The sequence below is a fragment of the Branchiostoma belcheri genome, unplaced genomic scaffold (genome assembly GCF_001625305.1).
Source record: "Branchiostoma belcheri isolate BF01 breed outbred unplaced genomic scaffold, Haploidv18h27 scaffold58, whole genome shotgun sequence".
Classification (NCBI taxonomy): domain Eukaryota; kingdom Metazoa; phylum Chordata; class Leptocardii; order Amphioxiformes; family Branchiostomatidae; genus Branchiostoma; species Branchiostoma belcheri.
This window is the reverse complement of record NW_017804220.1, coordinates 2008344-2026538: the sequence shown is the minus strand read 5'-3', so window position 1 is coordinate 2026538 and position 18195 is coordinate 2008344. Positions and strand designations below refer to the sequence as shown.

At 36.1% G+C, this 18195-nt stretch overlaps 1 protein-coding gene across 1 annotated transcript in view; it reads left to right on the top strand.

Moving 5' to 3' along the window:
* The window catches only part of LOC109481809, a 61382-nt gene that overhangs the window by 14015 nt on the left and 29172 nt on the right, over positions 1–18195 (top strand). The window contains exons 8-23 of the mRNA XM_019784397.1: positions 679–791; positions 1348–1420; positions 4255–4383; positions 5997–6083; positions 6633–6708; positions 7049–7135; positions 9427–9506; positions 10215–10297; positions 11106–11187; positions 14538–14596; positions 14855–14936; positions 15242–15294; positions 15720–15770; positions 15916–15970; positions 16535–16614; positions 17368–17467. Coding sequence (XP_019639956.1) covers positions 679–791; positions 1348–1420; positions 4255–4383; positions 5997–6083; positions 6633–6708; positions 7049–7135; positions 9427–9506; positions 10215–10297; positions 11106–11187; positions 14538–14596; positions 14855–14936; positions 15242–15294; positions 15720–15770; positions 15916–15970; positions 16535–16614; positions 17368–17467 — 1290 coding nt within the window. The remainder of the gene's footprint in view (positions 1–678; positions 792–1347; positions 1421–4254; positions 4384–5996; positions 6084–6632; positions 6709–7048; positions 7136–9426; positions 9507–10214; positions 10298–11105; positions 11188–14537; positions 14597–14854; positions 14937–15241; positions 15295–15719; positions 15771–15915; positions 15971–16534; positions 16615–17367; positions 17468–18195) is intronic.

The following is an 18195-nucleotide window of genomic DNA, read 5'->3' as shown; positions in this document are numbered from 1 at the left end:
TATGTATGTGGGATGTTGAAATAATAATACTTTACTACCCTCTATTCAGTGGTGTTCCTGTGATTTTAAAACTTGCAGTCATGATTAAAGTTATAACATTACGGATAAACATCATGAAAAGGAAGATCACTGATGGTCAAATTTTTTTGCCGTCCCAAAGAAATGTAGACACTGCATTGACAAGATTCCTTAATCATGTTTTACATATTAGGTTCTAAGTTTGATTATTCAGCACAAAATTATATATTTTATTTATGTTTACTGGAGGAAAACATTGTTTTGCTCTGTTTCTTCTTTGGTCCCAAACATTGACCTGGTCAATGACCTGAACCAGACCGTCTGTAACCATGGTAACTGGTGTTGGGTTACATCATGTTGCAATTTTATAGTAGGAGGGATTTATACTCCTTCCACCATATATATGTTTCAGTAAGAATTAACAGCAGACCGTATGCGAAGGTAAACCTTATGCATTTGCTTTGAAAATGTTACCTTTCTAGTTAAGGTTACTTTTTATATTTTGCTACAGGTGTCTTTGAAAGGAAGTGTTACTGCACCAGTCTTTGTACAGGTGTGTTTATCTTAACAGAGAGTTAGGTCACTTTGATTCATATATAATACTAATATAGTTGTAATTATATAAAGAATCATTGTTTTCACCATTTAATCTGTTAATAGAGTGTACAAGCTACAAATAGCTTTCAATATGAGAGAAAGTTGACTGAATTCATGCTACACCTCCAACTTTTCCAGAGTCCAGTTTCTTCAGGGGTTGCTCTCCTGATTACCAGGTACACACTCTTCTGCTATACTGTATACTAACTCAACAACCTGGTTTGCAAACATTCTGATAAACTGCAAAGCTTAAATATCTAAAGTGCTGTGCTGTATGTCAATAAAAGTATTGTTTTCTACTTGTATACAGGAGCATGATAAATAAAATATTTTCTTGATCATTTACTGTGCTTCTGTCAGTGTATAAATCAGTAAATTATATTCTTAGACATTGTTTATCAACTGTACAATATAATAGAATACTATTAAAAATATATTAATATCATGAAAGTTCATCTGTGTTGGTAGTTACATGTTTAGAGTTAAAACTTTCGATCCAACACAAAAAAGTCTATCACCTATAGAGTTCTCAACCAGTCACTCTTGTTTTCCTCAGTAGATATTTTTGACCCAGTGTTGACGTCACTCCGCAAAGAAGCCACGTGACAATTTTCACTGGGTCAGTCTACTGAGGAAGACCAGAGTGACTGGTCAAAAGCTCTAGGTGAGAGAACTTTTTGTGTTGGATTGAAAGTTTGTTACAGGTTAATGATGATATTGTTTTCTTTACAGCACAGAGATTCTCTTTACTCAAGACAGTTTTCTGACAACTGATGTCTTAATTATTCCTGATGATGTTCTTCAGGTGAGTCTTTGTCACAATACTAATTTCGTGACTTATAAATTATAGATAGCACAATCATGATTGTATTACAGAAGAAAGTAAAATGAATAGGCTTTGTTTGGATTCCAGCCTTTCAAGTTTTAGTACATGACTAATTAGCTAAAAAGGCTGCTGGCATCCAGGCTATTATTGTGCTACATTATTGTATATAAAAGTAAAACAAATATGCTTAACTTGGAAAGCACATGGACAATCTGATGTATATGTAGCTTATTATATACTTTTGGGAACTTAAAGAAACTTGCAACTTAAGGTATATTTTAAAGTCAGTTAGTATTAAAATGTATAATTCTCAATATTTCTACCCTAGTCATGCGATGGTGTTGTGCATGGAGCAGCATTCACAGGCAGTCACCTGTATGTGATAGCCTGCAACAGTCTGCTTAGGACGGCTCAGAATGGGACGTGGGAACAGGTCACTGTTCAAGGTTTGTTTGTTTGTTAGTTGCGTAAGACCGGACTGTAAAGTTTGAACCACTCACACCGGGAAGGACCTCTACTCTTTTCGATGGTGGGTTCTTAAACGTGCACGGGGTGTGGCTCTCCCAAACATGGGACCTCCTATCCAAGGGACGTCCCTAACTGAAGCTTACTAAGGTACTCATTTCCACCTGAGTGAAGTGAGGAAAGTTGTGTTATTAAGTGCCTTTCCCAAGGGCACAAGATCGGTGACATTGGGTAGGACCTCTTGGGTCTGAGCGGAACACCCTAACAACATGAGGATATGAACTTCAAGGCACTTTTTGAGTTTAATATTATGTGTCAATACTACAAAAATATTCATTGATCACTTACATATACCATACAACCATTTCATTTGACATAATCATATCTTAATATGGTTTGTTACACCTTTGCCCGATTTATGTGCATGTGTATGGAACACTACTGTGCATGCATATGTGCAAATCGTCATGTACATTTGTTTAAAATAATTGCATTTTGTACATGTGGTCTCTAGTCATAATTGCAGTGAGTTCTCCTCTGCAACATGTTGTTCTTATTCATTTTGATATTACATTCAAGTAACAGGTACTGGATAGTGCATGGGAATGTATGAAACTCTATTCCTCACAGGAGCTTCAGGAGGATTGGTAGGGCTAAAATCCAGAGAAAGACACAGTAGGCTAGGCCGAGCACAGGTACAATTTGGGGTAGAGAGCAGGAGTCTGATGGAGCATGTTGTTCACAAGATGATTTTCAGTTTAGTTCAAGAAAGTTTTTAAGTTTTCTTAAATGGATGGATGAATGAAAGTATTGATGGATGGATGGACGGACGGACGGATGGATGGATGGATGGATGGATGAAAGGAAGCATGGATTGGTGCACAGTGTCTCAAAATTATGGCATGTGACATTGTTTTGTGCATTTAAACAGTTTTTATTACATTTTCAGAAGTGTTAAAGATAGTAACTATGTTATACCTAGTAAACACACTGATTATTTTTGTTTGGGGTTTAGTTAATCTTATCACTGTTTTGGAAATCATCTTTCATTTAAATGCAATTGTTTTTTTAGAATTTTTAATGTTGGATAAGTATATTTTACTGTCGCTTACTAAATGATGACAACTGTTTGTCTTTTTGCATTTTGTATGTATGTCTTTTTGCTGACAAGAACAGTAAACCAGTCTACCAAACCGACATTACATACTTGGAACAAACACACTTTTTAATCACATTTAATTTATAGCTAGTAACTACATTGGGTTATTATTGTTTGGGGGTTAGTTTCAGGTACCACATTCTGCCCTGTAAATAGAGATATTCTTGAATGTTAATTTTCCTACAGTAACGTTATATGTTGCTGTTATAATTTGGTCTGTTGGACCTGTCCTTGGTGCTGAAAGAGACATCTGACACTGAACATGTCTTGTCCATTCAGTTACTTCAACGCATACTGTTCAAAATAAAAAAAAATAAGTCAAGGCATCAAACTGTTCTGTAGTTAGCATCAAGTTACTACTCTACTAACTTAGGCCACACCAATTTGATTTGTTGTTTCTCGGAATTTTTCAGAAAAAATTTGAAGCAACAGGGCGAAATAAAAAAAAAAACAGGACAAGGCCAGAAATGTGACAATATGAGCCATGAGGTCAACATACCAGGCTGGTTTATAATCAAAACAATAGATTTTGAATGTTTAATGAAACAAAGTTGCATTCAATTTGTTACATTGAAAAACTGTAAGAACTTGGAAGAAAAGGACTTTCTTCAACCATTAGGGCCAAAATATGTCTTTATTAAGCATTTTGCAGTTGATTCAGAACCTAACATTTTTTTTTTGCAAAGGCCACACAAATTCAATTTCTTGGTTAACGGATTCGCCGCTTCATTTTTTTCTGATTTGCAAATAAAAATAAAAATTCAGAATCAACTGCAAAATGCCCATCTTTTGCCCTGAACAGTTGATAACAGTCCTTTACATCGTAGTTGTTACAGTTGTTCCATCTTTCAATGCAATGGTATCAATAAAAGTTCAAAATTCATTGTTTAAATTTTGAACCAGCCTGGTGTGTTGACTTTATGACTCCTATCGTACCATTTTGGGCCATAATAGGATGCCTAGGGCTGTTTTTATTTTTATTTATTTTTCGCCCGCCCGCTCCATTATTTTTCTAGAAAAATCCGTTAACCAAGAAATTAAATTGGTGTGGCCAAATCAGAAAAAAATGAACAGGGAGAATCCGAGAAACAACAAATTAAATTGTTGTGGCCTTACATTTACTAACTTACCGCTCTTCTACTTTAGCTAATTAGCAAATTAATTTAGGTCTTATTATTTTTTCCTTGAGATGGATGACGAATGCCTGGCAGTTTGGACTGATACCCAGCTTTACTTGAAGACATCCAGTCAGAACAGCCTGGAGCTAACATCCCTGCCAACTGTACAGCTGGGAACCAGTGGGTACAATAATCACTCAGTAAGTCTAAATACACAGTATTATCACATGAGGATTGAATTAAGTTTGAGATTTAAGCGTTCCATCCGTGGTAAACAGTTGATAACATGCCATTTAGTACTCAAGTTCTTGTAGGACAGGTAGGAATAATGAAGTTTAGCCTGACTAAAGTATGATAAGGCCACAGCAAGTAATTTTTATGGATGACATCAGCACGCGCATTAATTTTCGCCCGATTTTAGAAAAAAAAAGAAATTTTGTTGCCTTTTGACAGTGGTCAACATGCCGAAAATGGGCAAAGATACCTGTTGCCATACTGGAGCGTGGATGGCAGATAACTATGAAGAGAGGAGACAAGAAAAGGCTCTGATTTAATGTTGATTCTTCCTTTGATGCCATGATATGTGATGTTGGCTGTGTATATGTAATGTTCGTACTGAATAAAAAACCATTTCTACAATGATTGAGTCAAAATTTTAAAATGTAGGAACCTTGTTTTTTTCGGCTCGCCTTGTTTTTTTTTCGCCCTCTCGCATTAGATTTGGAGTCTGCGGAGGATGTCATCTATAAAATTTACTTGCTGTGGCCTAAGTATATCTCGCACTATGTACATTTTACATCTAGTGTAGGAAGAATACATGAGAAAAAATGCCAGGGTAAACTGATAATTTTTCTTAGTTTTTTTTTTCTTTTTAGGCCATACCAATTTAATTTGTTGGTTTTCAGATTATTTCGGAAAAAATATGAAATGACAGGGAAAAAATAAATAAATAAAAACAGCTATGATTGGAGCCATGAAGTCAACAGTTAAGGCTGGGTTAATTTCTAAACAATGAATTTTTAACTTTTAATCAAACCATAGTTTAAAAAACTGTAGCAACTGCAAAAACTGTAGGAAGAAAAGGACTTTCCTCAGCTGTTGGGGGCACAATATGAGCATTTTTTAGATGATTCAGAATAAAAAAAAAATTAAGTAGCAAATCCGAGAACCAACAAATTAAATTGGTGTGGCCTTAAAAAAGAAAATCTTGTATTAAGTTGAGGTATTGAACAATGCTGATTCATGATCAAACAGATCTTAGGCCACAGCATTTTTATGGATGACATCCGCGTGCGCATTGATTTTCACCTGATTTTGGAAAAGAAAACAAGAAATTTTGTTGCCCTTTGACGGTGGTCAACATTCCGAAAATGGACAAAAAGCCATGCCTTGCCATGCTGGAAATATGGCACTCTCTGATAAACATGAAGAGAGGAGACAAAACAAGGCTCTGATTTATAATGTTTTGACTTTTACTTTGATGCGGTGATGTATTTTATTCCTTTTATACGTTCCCACCGAATCAAAACCATTATTTTGTACAATGATTGAAAACTTTCCCTTTTCAAAGTTGTTTCAGTAACAAATGGATGTTGTGACAGGTGGCAGTAAAGTTAGCACTATATAGCTAGTTTATACTAGCTGGCTTCTAGTTTAACAGGGTTCATGATGTCAAAATTTCAAAATATAGGAATCTTGTTTTTTTGGGCCCGCCTTGTTTTTTTTTCGCCCTCTCGCATTAGATTTGGAGTCTGCGGAGGATGTCATCCATAAAATTTACTTACTGTGGCCTTACTATTCTTTTCCTCTCAAGGTGCCAATTTTGGATGTATCCTTCTCCTCTCACCCTGAGGAACTTGGTGTCTTGGTACATGTCCAGACATCTGGAGCTGAAGATAAGGTACATGTCTTTGAGGAATTTGAAGTCATGTCAAGAGACTAAATATAAAATAGATCACAGATGTAATGATTTTTGTCATTATGAGTTAAGCTGCTGGACTCTGTATGAACAGATAAATATTATATATGACAGTGTGTAATGGATTTTTGTCTTCAATCATGAAACCTGCTTCTGACCCTGACTTATTCACCCATGTTCTCAATGGAAAACAGGACATTGAGTTTGAATACATTGTATTTCATTTAATTAAGTTTCAAGACCTTATACCATTGCCAAATTATGTTCATTCTACCATTGACCACTTAATATGCTTCTCATTAATCATGCAACTAAGACCCTTATTTGCCTAAATAATATAATGAATGATGACACACATGTTTATCATATTCCTGAAATGTATCATATCATCAACCTAATGGCAATCTTACCTTAACAAACTTTAAGGCGGCCATTCCTGCATTTTGTCCTAGATAATAGCCTTCTTGGCAAACGTCGACGTAAAAAAAAGGCTCAAACAAACAAAATTAATGTGGCCTTTTGTTTTGGTAGGTCATGATCTTACAGTATGACCTGTCTACAGCAGTTTGGAGCCTGCCTGAGTCAACTATGGAGTATAGCTCAGCAGGTAGGAATATGAATAAATAATTATTTTCAAATATTAAAAAAAAAACTGTTTGAAACAAGATATGGTTGTTTGATGTGTTCATATTTAAGTGATAGTTTTCCATATTGAAATTGATTCTGTTTATAATGCAACACTTATCATGGCTTCTTTTTGAATTGATAATATTACCTTGCTTGATGTTGGTACATATACAGAAAAGGTTATACAACATATAACACAATCATGATGGTCTTGTGACAGAAGAAAATGCGAGCGAAATCATTAATCATCCAGTAAAAATTATATATCATATATCATATATGACAGTTATACTGAGTTTTGACTGTTTTTACTTCTCAAGGCAATTTCACACTACTGTACCTGGCCAGTGCACTGCCTGAAGCCTTAGTTTGGGACCCTGCTAGTGTGACATACTCCTTCAGTAATGGTGAGTACAAAAAGCAAAAACTACAACACTCTTCTAAGAGTTGATAAGGCCACACCAAGTTAATTTTATGGATGACGTCCTTTGGAGACCCTATATCTAATGCGAGAGGGCGAAAAAAAAACAAGAAGGGCCCTAAAAAACAAGATGCCTAGATTAGAAATATACTAAGAGACGACAAATGTTAGGACACAAATTGAATGAGGTGATACAGTGTAACAAGCAAGAAGTCTTTTATTTATCATCAAAACGACAATAAACCAGGTGGAACAGCAGTTGTCGTCCTGTCCTGTTTCTTTCACATTTTTGCAGGCCTGCAGAAACAAAGCATGTGCTCTTTCACATTTCGCGTTACGGGTTTCACGTCAATCTAACGATTTGCGGCACTGTCGTGACTCTTTGGTCATAGTTACAGGAAGCAGAATTTCTTGTTTTTTACCATTTTCGCATGCGCGAAAATGGTAACTCAGACCAGATTGACATTGGATGGTTCGACGGTTTGACGGTTCCACCCTTCAACGGCCATGCAGACATGCTAAGTCACCGCATGTCGCTAGATGTCGTTGTTGCGACGGCCATGCAGACATGCTGAGTTGCCGCATGTCGCTAGATGTCGTTGTTGCGAGTGCACTTTTACCATTTATGCCTTGGATGTTTGTATACTTTCCATTATGGTTGCTAATTTCAAAATCATAGTTCTATTAATGTTGCATAACAAAGCTGCTGACAAAACAAACTTAATTTGTCTTGAACAATAACTTGATTTTATTATTTGCCAAAAATGTTGATAAAGACACATAGACACAAGTCTATAATCACAGTAATCAAGGATTTTAATAAACTCCATAAATTGCATTAATAAACAAAAACTTGCTTCAGCGATCGGCTCCAGAAAATTTATCTTTATGCTGCCGCTCAAGTCTTCGAAGGTGGTTTAACGAAGTTTATATAAATAATAAAGCCACTTTGCGTAGATCGATCTCCGTTTTCTTGCGATGGTATGAAAATTCAAGTACAGTATATTTTCAAAACGTTTGATATTTCTTTGTTCGTTGCCACATGTTGTTTATTTATCTTATTGTCATGTACAGTTACCAGCGTGAGTCTGAGTCGAGCCATTGTTCTTATGTGGCCGTTAGCACATGTTGTTTAAACAGACAGCAACATTGAAGAAAAGAACCGAGTTAACAGACATCGGCACGTTCCTTGAAGTCAGGTTTCCCGCCGTATTTAAATAAGAAATGTGTGGGCCCGCGGCGTTTTGAAAAGACGCGACGCACTTTGGAAAGACCCCGCGCCGTGGCTCATTCAAATTCGCTACATTTTTTGCTAAGTTTAATGTCTTCACCCACGATTTTTGACCGTCAATGTTGACGGTAAGGACTTAAATTTTTACCGTCCGACGGGAAAAAATACCGTCAATTGACGGTAAAACGGGCGCTGGCTAAAGCCCTGGTTGAATGTCACGAGGTTTGTAAACTTAGATGTTGGGGACAAAGCCATAGAAGAGATTTTGAATAAAATTATATATATATATATTAACGTTACTTATAATTTAAGTTAAAATGTACTTTTGTGTCTCATTTTTTTATTCTGCTAAAAAGACTCTTAAAAGAGAGAAAACAGGTTATAAACTGTTATATACTTGATTTTTGTAATGTTTTAAACTTAAAGAGTTGAAATATAGAAGTGCATGTTCTCTCATTATATACAATGTTGATGACAACTAGAACCATTTATATAACTTAGGTAAATTGAAATGCTAGGATGGGGAAAATGTTCGTAAAAACTGTAAGCCTGTAAGCGGCGAAAATGGTCAGCTTTTGCAGAAGCACTTGTTTTTCTAGGAACAGGCAAAATCAATGCGCGCGCGGACGTCATCCATAAAATTTACTTGGTGTGGCCTAATCAGCTAGACAAAATCTGAAGTAATCATTTGAAGTAAATGACATGCTAACATACAGTGTAATAACCTTTCACTTTTGGATACTAGGAAGTATTTTAAATTTCAAAATTATTATAATTCTTTTATTGTTGTTGTCAAAGGCACTGGCACCCTACAAGTGTTGGAGGGCAATTTAACATCTAACCTAATTGAAGCACCACTTGAATCCATACAGGAAATAACAGCAGGTACAGTGGATTTTTTTCTTCAAAATTCCCTTTTTCTCTTTTTTAAATGATGTTTATTTCGTACAGTTTAAAAGATTTAAGAGTACTGGGGAGACCTCTGTTGTTGACCATGATTTTCCATGCAGCTTGTCTCATAATTAGTACTTTTCTTGTTGTTTTAGGCCCAAATGGAGACTTTGTGATACATCTTATATCCAACAAACTGTACTATGGGAGAGTGGACAAGGAGAATGTCATTGAGGTAAAAAAATTTTTATAAATGATCCTTTATGTAGAAGATTGTGCAAAGCTGACATATATGTAAACACGCTCATCAAATATGACTGTTTCTTCTCCATTAATCTTAAAATTATGTCTAGATTAAACTATAATTATTTAATATATATCATAATCACTGTACTTAGAGTTATTCAAACTCGTCTAGCAACAAATCTTATTGTTTGTATTTTTAAATCGGGAAACCAATAAACTTAAACTTGAGGTGTCTTACTGTAATCTCACTACCTCATAACTTATCCCCTTACCATCACAGTTTCTCAGATTATCATAAAAGTTCATCTATGTTGGTAGTAATCATAGTAAAATGTTGATCTTTATTCCAACACACAATTGTACAGGGATCAAATTTTCAGCAAACACCGTCACCCTCATCAGGATGATTAATGACCACTCGCTTCACAGTGTTACTTCGCTATAGTTACGGTTACAAACACGTGACACACATGGGTCTTTACTAGTACGTGACATGAGCAATTGATCAAAAGTGCCAGGGAGCTCATATATTCCTTTATCCCTATTAAGTGAAGGCCAAAGTGCTCTGTTATATAGGGCCTTCTTAAAAAGTAGTCCTGCATGGATGTTCAGTGTCCAGTATTCTAACTTTGTCCAAAGAGACAGGTATGGCAGGTGATTCGATGTGGAATCACTGTTTCTCTTGCTTATTTCCCAGCTCACCCCAGGTGAACTATCAGAAGCTGAGTTTGTGTTGTACTTTGACATGCTGGGCAGACTGCACTTGGTGAACTATGACAGGTATTACTAAGCAATTCCTCTGGTTTTAATCTCTCTTGGGATATTCCAGAAGAGGAAAAAAAAAAAAACTACTGTTAGTGACAGAAAGAATCGTGTTTAAGGTTCCTATAGCCTGTCTGTGAACAGCACTCCGGGGACCCCTCTTTTCATCTACCTCAAACTGTGCTCAAGTATTTTATATTAAGGCTACACCAAGTAAATTTTATGGATGACGTCCTTTGGAGACCCTAAATCTAATGCGAGAGGGCGAAAAATAAACAAGAAGGGCCCTGAAAAACAAGATGCATAGATTAGAAATATACTAAGAGACGACAAATGTTAGGACGCAAATTGAATGAGGTAACACAGTGTAACAAGCAAGAAGTCTTTTATTCATCACCAATTTAACAGCAATAAATCAGGTGGAACAGCAGTTATCGTCCTGTCCTGTTTCATCACATTTTTGCAGGCCTGCAGAAACAAAGCATGTGCTCTTTACCCATTTGGCATTATGGGTTTCACGTCAATCTAACGATTTGCGGCACTGTCGTGACTCTTTGGTCATAGTTACAGGAAGCGGAATTTCTTGTTTTTTTTCTAGGAACAGGCCAAAATCAATGTGCGCGCGGACGTCATCCATATAATTTACTTGGTGTGGCCTGTTAATCAAAGACAAGAAAAGGTTTCTCTGTCACTGAACCATCAGATTGGCTCTTCTGACTGAAAACAGGCATGTATTTTCACAGGCATCTTTTCGTTTGTGTTGCTCCTTTTTTTTTGTTCTGTAAGCCTTTTTATAAATTTCACAAATTTCAAATGTATTTTTCAGCACTTCAAGTTCAGCAAGTGCCAGACTGTTTCCTCTTCAAGCTGAAGTATACAGCAGCCTGTATCCTGACACATCCTGCCCTGTTAGTAGTGAATTTTCCTGGAAAAGTTGCTATATAATAATATGTAGCACATTTAACTTTTAGGCGGCACCTGTCCTTGGTGCTGAAAAAGACATCTGATATACTTATAGTTAAATAGTAATAGGGAGTTGGCATCAACAAGGCTATGGATAGATAATTTTTTACCATGTCTATGGGATAAGCAAGGGTCACAGCCCGCCATATGTGTTTTTGTCCGTGTACGTTTTAATGGGACGCCATGTCCACCACATTTTTCTGAAAATGTGGGTAAGGACTGGCAAGAGCAGGGAGGGAGTACATGTACGTCAACACACGTTACTTGCACGATTGCACAAGGTGTAAGTATATGGTCTGCAAACTATACCTGGCCATGAATGGTTGCATGCATCATTGACATTGCACAAGTGGTAAGTGAGCTGTATGTGCTTGCAACACAATTGCCACGCTAACGCTGTGCGATTGCCACATATATATGACTATATGCAGGCCCTACTTACGTATGTACACTAGTCTTGCTGTTTACATACGGTATGTTTGATACATATAGGGCATGTGTGTCACTTGTACTGGCTCGCATGGGCGGTGAATTTTCAGCCCAAACGTAGATGTTACGTGCTAGGGCATTGATGTTAAGTGCTAGGGCATGTCTACACGATCCCAAATCTGTTGGGTTCCGTAGGATTTTGTACGGAGGCGGTACTCACCACATACGGATCCCAAAATTTGCCCACTTTTTGCACGTGTAGACAGCACGCAGTTGCACATACAGCAGGTTGTGATCCTTGCTAAAGTTGCTATAATATGTGGCACATTGGTCTTTTGGTGGCACCTGTCCTTGGTGCTGAAACAGACATCTGATACACTGAAGTAGTAGTAATAGGGAATTGGCAGCCACAAGGCTATGCAGAATTCATTGAAATTTATTAACCATGTGTGTTGCACATGTGAGAAAGGTTTAAGAAAAACGAAAAGGATAAAAAAGTTTTTATTTTCCAATAAAAATCCTTTCAGGTTAAAAACAGCATTAGAGCAAGATCCTAGCTGTCTTGCTAGCAAGTGTTGCTGTTAGCTAAAGGTTAAAAACAATGTTCTTTTCTTACATTCAGTACTACAGGTTCTCTCACAACTTTGATGTTGATGGATACTACATAGATGTTGGAGAAGAACTGCAGGTATGTGTGTTTATTTTTAATTTTTGAAAGACCACACCAATTTGATTAATTGGCTTTCAGATTTGCCCGCTTTATTTTTTAATGATACCCCCCCCCCCAATAAGAAAGAGATCCACATTCTAAATTAAGTCCAAAATATTCATACTTTGGCTGAAACAGTTGAAGAAAGCTCTTTCTCCTCCAAGTTGTGACAGTTTTTACATCTATCAATGCTTTGATTTCCTAAAAAGTTACAAATTTGTTGTTTAGGCCATGTTGATTTGATTATATGGATGACATCCTCCGGGAGCCCCAAAACTGATGCGCGCGTGCGAATAAAAAAAAGTTTTGCAAAAAAAAAAAGTTCTTTTCATTATGAAATCTACGTGGTCATGAGGGTTGAACAAATGGGACAGAATATGGTTTGGCGAATAATCTAGTCTTCAAGTTCATTTCTTTACAATTTCGTCTTTTTTCGTTTGATTTTGGCATTCTACGACATTGGTATAGTTTTTATTATTTTTTTTGTATCTTATGGTATATTTTTGCTCATTTTGCAACTGTTTTGTACGATTTACAGTATGGTTGAAAACTTTTTTTTTTGGAAACGGCCGAAAATTCATGCGCGCGCGGATGTCATCCTTATAATCAAATGAACATGGCCTTACGTTAGAAACTGGCCTGGTATATTCATCTAATGGCTCCTATTATCAATGGTTTTGGGGGCTATGAAAGGCCTTATCTAGGCCTTTTTTTTCCTTTCGCCCTGTCGCTTCATATTTTTTCTGAACAAATCTGAGAACCAACCAAGAAATCAAATTGGTGTGGCCTAACCTTACCTTAGGACAGTTTGACTTTTCTTTTTCCCTAATGCAACTCCATCAGACTTTCAATTTGAGACAATATTTCATTGCCTCATCCATTACTTCCCGGTATTAAAGAGTTGCTTAAAGTGGCGGAGGTGTGGGTTTGTGTTTGTCCGAAGAGAGTAGGTTGACAGCACATGGGTGGGTGGGGGGGCGATTGACAGCATGACAGAATGCAGAACAGTCCCAGAGCTGTCTGGAGGAACCAGCAGGAATTCAGAGTAGTCATGGGAAATTCGGAAAGCCAAAGATATCATAACATTCCCAGAAGTTGTTTTTTTTTAATCCTGCAGTCATTACTTGATACAATTGTGTAATACCCTTAGATACTGTTACAGTAATGATCCTTTTACTCCATGCACAGATATGGGTTTCGCTTATGTACCCAAATGGCTCATATAACGGTGTGGAAGTGTTAGTAAGAGATGGGAACCTTCTGCAGCAGAACTTCAGCTCTGAGATACTCCACTCCAGTCTGTACACAACTCAGAACATGGTAAGGAAAGAATTTTCAAGTTAGCTCTTCTGCTGTGGTTTACTGATTATATAGATCAGCTAATCATTATGACACTAAATTACAAATTTACAAAATCTAACAAAAATATAACATATTTGTGGTTAAATAAATGTTTTTTTATTTGTTAGGCCATGTTGATTTGATTATATGGATGACATCCTCCGGGAGCCCCAAAACTGATGCGCGCGTGCGAATAAAAAAAAGTTTTGCAAAAAAAAATTGTTTTCATTATGAAAATTTAATATACATGGTCATGAGGGTTGAGCAAATGGCACATAATATGGTTTGGCGAATAATCTAGTCTTCAAGTTCATTTCTTTACAATTTTGTCTTTTTTCGTTTGATTTTGGCATTCTACGACATTGGTATAGTTTTTATTATTTTTTTTGTAACTTATGGTATATTTTTGCTCATTTTGCAACTGTTTTGTACGATTTACAGTATGGTTGAATTTTTTTTTTTTGGAAACGGCCGAAAATTCATGCGCGCGCGGATGTCATCCATTATCAAATCAACATGGCCTTAAGAGAAAAACAGCAAATTGGCTAGTATGTACATATAAAAAGAATAGAATAGAAAAATGCATCACTGTCTTTGGAAGGTAACTTTAATATTGTAATGATGATTATGGGCAAGTCCAATCCTTTTGTTGGAAAAATGTCAACAGTTGTGAGATTTACTTTTAAAGCTGTATCCTACAATTTGTTAGCCTGGGTGCCATCCGATTTGTAATGTAAGGCTACCCCGTATGTTACAGGCACCCAGGCTAACAATTTGTCACTTTGGCTACAGATAATTGTGGTTTGCTTCTTTCAGACTTTGCATCTATCCAGCAATGTGACTTTTGAAATGTTGCAGACTGAAGACTCAGTGAGGTACAAGTCTTACAAAATGTAACCATTAGCACACTGGAGTAAATGTTTGTCTAACAATAGTGGTTACATGGTTGGGCAGCAGGCCTACTAGGAAAAAGCCTTTTTTATTGGGCATTTCAACATTTAATCATGATAATGAGGTACAATAGTTTCAATTTGATCATGTCGTACAATGGTTTGAATTTGGTTTCTTTTTTTACTAGTGTAGAGCATTTGACAATTATTTTAAAATTTATTTGATAATTTGATGTTTGACAGCAGTGAGAGAACAACAGGAGTCATGATGATTGAAGTCAGACCAAAGCAGACATCCTATGTCTGTCAGGGACCTGTTAATATGGTGAGTGGAGTTCAGCATTCCTGTCGAATAAAAAATAGTTTATTTACATCAAACAGCGAGACAATTATACAATTATAGCAGACTTTACTGGTTAAACTTCTTGAAGTTAAGTATGATTTTAAATGCATTAAAAGTTGATAATGTATATTGACAGTTATTAAAAACCAATACAGTGTGAGGAATTTAACACATGGGAAATTGTAGTTTCTAAGGTTCAGAGGAACAGAGGTTCAGCAATTAATGTAAATCATTTGTTTTATGCCCTTTTTTGCATAATTTCTTACATGTTACTTTTTGTTTCATAGGTCACATCAATTTCTGTTGGATGTCCTCCAAACCGTCATATAAGAGTTAGAAGGTATCAACTTGTCAGTACTAATCTTGTACTTCCTAGTGTTACTCCATTTACGTACAGGTACTAGTCTTGGATATCCACATACAAACAGAAACACACAAAAATTACAATTTAACAATTAATGGCACTACCTTAATTGACCTTGGATGAAATAAATTACCAACCAAGACTGCATATTAAGTATAAGGTATCTGAGGTTCTGAGATAAAATTATCAGTAGTTCACAGCAGTTCAAGCTTACCTTATTTTGCACTTGCTTACTCATATCTTTCATCACATTTTTTGGATTTCAAGGTTTATCTCTTTCTTGTGTGAAAGTTTAGCTGAGTTGCTGAAGATATGATAATAAACTTTGTTAATTTTTTTAGTTGGAGCACATTTAAATTTCACATTATATTTTATTAATATTTTGTCCTCCACACATTTAGACCTTCCAGGACAGAAGCATGCAGTTCTTACCAGAACTACATCTATACCCTGTAAGTCTTTAATCTATTCTAGATATACATGTAAGAGTGGGAATGTAGGTTTCTTTTAATGCGATTATCCCTTCTCTTCCATCATTTAGAGACTGATGTTCATAAGCTTGTTATTAGAGCCTGATGTTTTTTTTTCCTTTTTCAGGTCAGCTGATATGTATGACCCAACATACAAAGGAGAGAGTGCAGAGATTTCAAAGGTTGTACAGTTGCATTTTCTGCTTTTTTAAAGTTTCGTATTCTTAATAGATATTCTGCAGTTCCAGCTAGTTCTGCTAGATGTCATTATTTCCTTATATTCATGAAAAATATGACCCTAGAAAAATCAACATTTAGTTATTTTCTAAGGATAGCTTAAGTCATCCAGTTGGAAGTTTTAATATGTTTGTTTCCTTGAGTAACACTATCAGGCATACATGTATGACTTGTGGATTTTAATTTTCTTATGTTTCCAGCTGTTTCAAAAACAGAAGAAACAGTGATTAGCAGATGATAAATATTATATGGTATTGTTGTAATTACATTAAAATTTAGTACTTAGCATTAATGGCATTTCAGTGTTTAATACTTCATGTTTTACATCCTCTAGACCACATGACTTTTTTGTGCATTTAGCCCAAAATTGTGGGCAGAAATATGCATATAAGATTCATTCTTTGAAAAAAAATGCAGAATCTGATACAATTACTTATCATACAGTTCTTAATCCTAAGATGTTGACTACAGTTGCTTTTGTTAAAATAGAATTGTCTGTTTTATTTTAGGATGTGACCTATGACCTGGACAACCTAGGTTGCCCAATTGATGTGTTCTACTCTGACAAGTTCCGGCCAACAGTCGACCTGTGCGTCTCTTATCTAATATATATTATACATGTATATGGATATGGATATATATATAATTATGATCACATTACATACAGTACCATCCATATAGCACCCTGTATATGTACAACTTGGGGATATTTCTTATGCAACGCATCACACCGCAGCAAAACACAAGTGCAAATTTAAGTAACTACGCCACCGCAGGGCAAATAAAGTCTGAAGGATCTGTGACCTGATTAAGACATCAAATTAATTATTTGAAAATATTGTGTAAAAAATGCCAACAGGACAAGGGTTAACAAGATATTAAGTATATTTTCATCTTTTATGGGCCACAGAAGCAGGAACAACTTTGAGCTTGTTTTCAAAATCACACGTGAATTGAACTTAACAACCATATTACATGGTCCAATATATGGCAGTAAGACACAACACTACAAAACTCAACTATGATCATACATTGCCAAATATTATTACGACTCAATATCAATATAAATAATATTTGAGTTACAATATAGTCATTTATGGATGATTTGATCTCTCTCTTGGAATGAAGTATGACAAATTGACCTATGTTGGCAGATATGGGAGTTGGACATGACAACAATGTATTATGGGAGTATCATGATGTACATGTGCCTTCAAGAATTGCAACTATTGTTTAATTTCTCAAATCACACCTAATGGCACATAAAGTTGTAATGTGGCAGTTGTAAGTTTTGCATGAATTGAACTAATATTCTGTGATGATTTTATTTAATTTCATCCAGCTATGATGGTGACCAGTTTGTACATGAGGTGAAGGAGGACTACTTTGTATGGGAGACTCATGGCAGGACAGGGTATGCCTACAGTGCCACCATGCAGCAGGTTAGTGAACTGCAGCATTGAAAAATTTAAAGGGTAATCATACACATACATGTATACTAAGCAGTTCTTTAATTTAATCCAATAGATAACAGTTGGCCAACTGAGGTGACTATGGTCCAGTGAACAGTGATCCAGCGTTTCAGATTTTTTCTTTTTTTTTTTTATTCATATCGTAAAAATGTTGTTCTGTGCCAGATTGGTTAGTGATGTAAAAATATTGGCACGAAGGGGAACTTTTGACTTTATCTCCATTCAGTTACGGCATACTTTTGTCTCCTGGCCACGGGATGATTCCCAGTGAAAAAAATAAAGGGGCCTGTCCTTGCGCCAAAAGAGCCTAGCAGAGGCCGGACGGTAGGGGTCCCATATCGTACCTAACGTCTGATAGCACAAATAAAAATAGCCCTTAATCTTCCTGGCAGGGCCCCTTTTTCTAATTGTGCCCTAAGCATTACTGACAATGCTTAGCATCAGTAAGTACAAGCTTCAGAAGTGAACAAATTGGTTTAAGCCAAGTGGCTTAATGGGTTACAACACCACTTCTCTATAGAAATGTTACAGATTCTTTAACATGCTTTTGCAAGGTTTAGCTTTTCTTTGAAGACCTCACAGCGTTAAGACTGCTACCCCAACGAGTTGTATGCAGCATGGGAATAAACAGCTTATTCCAAATTTCTCTCTCACGATTCAGAAATTTACTGCATGTTACTTCTACAATGATGAAACAG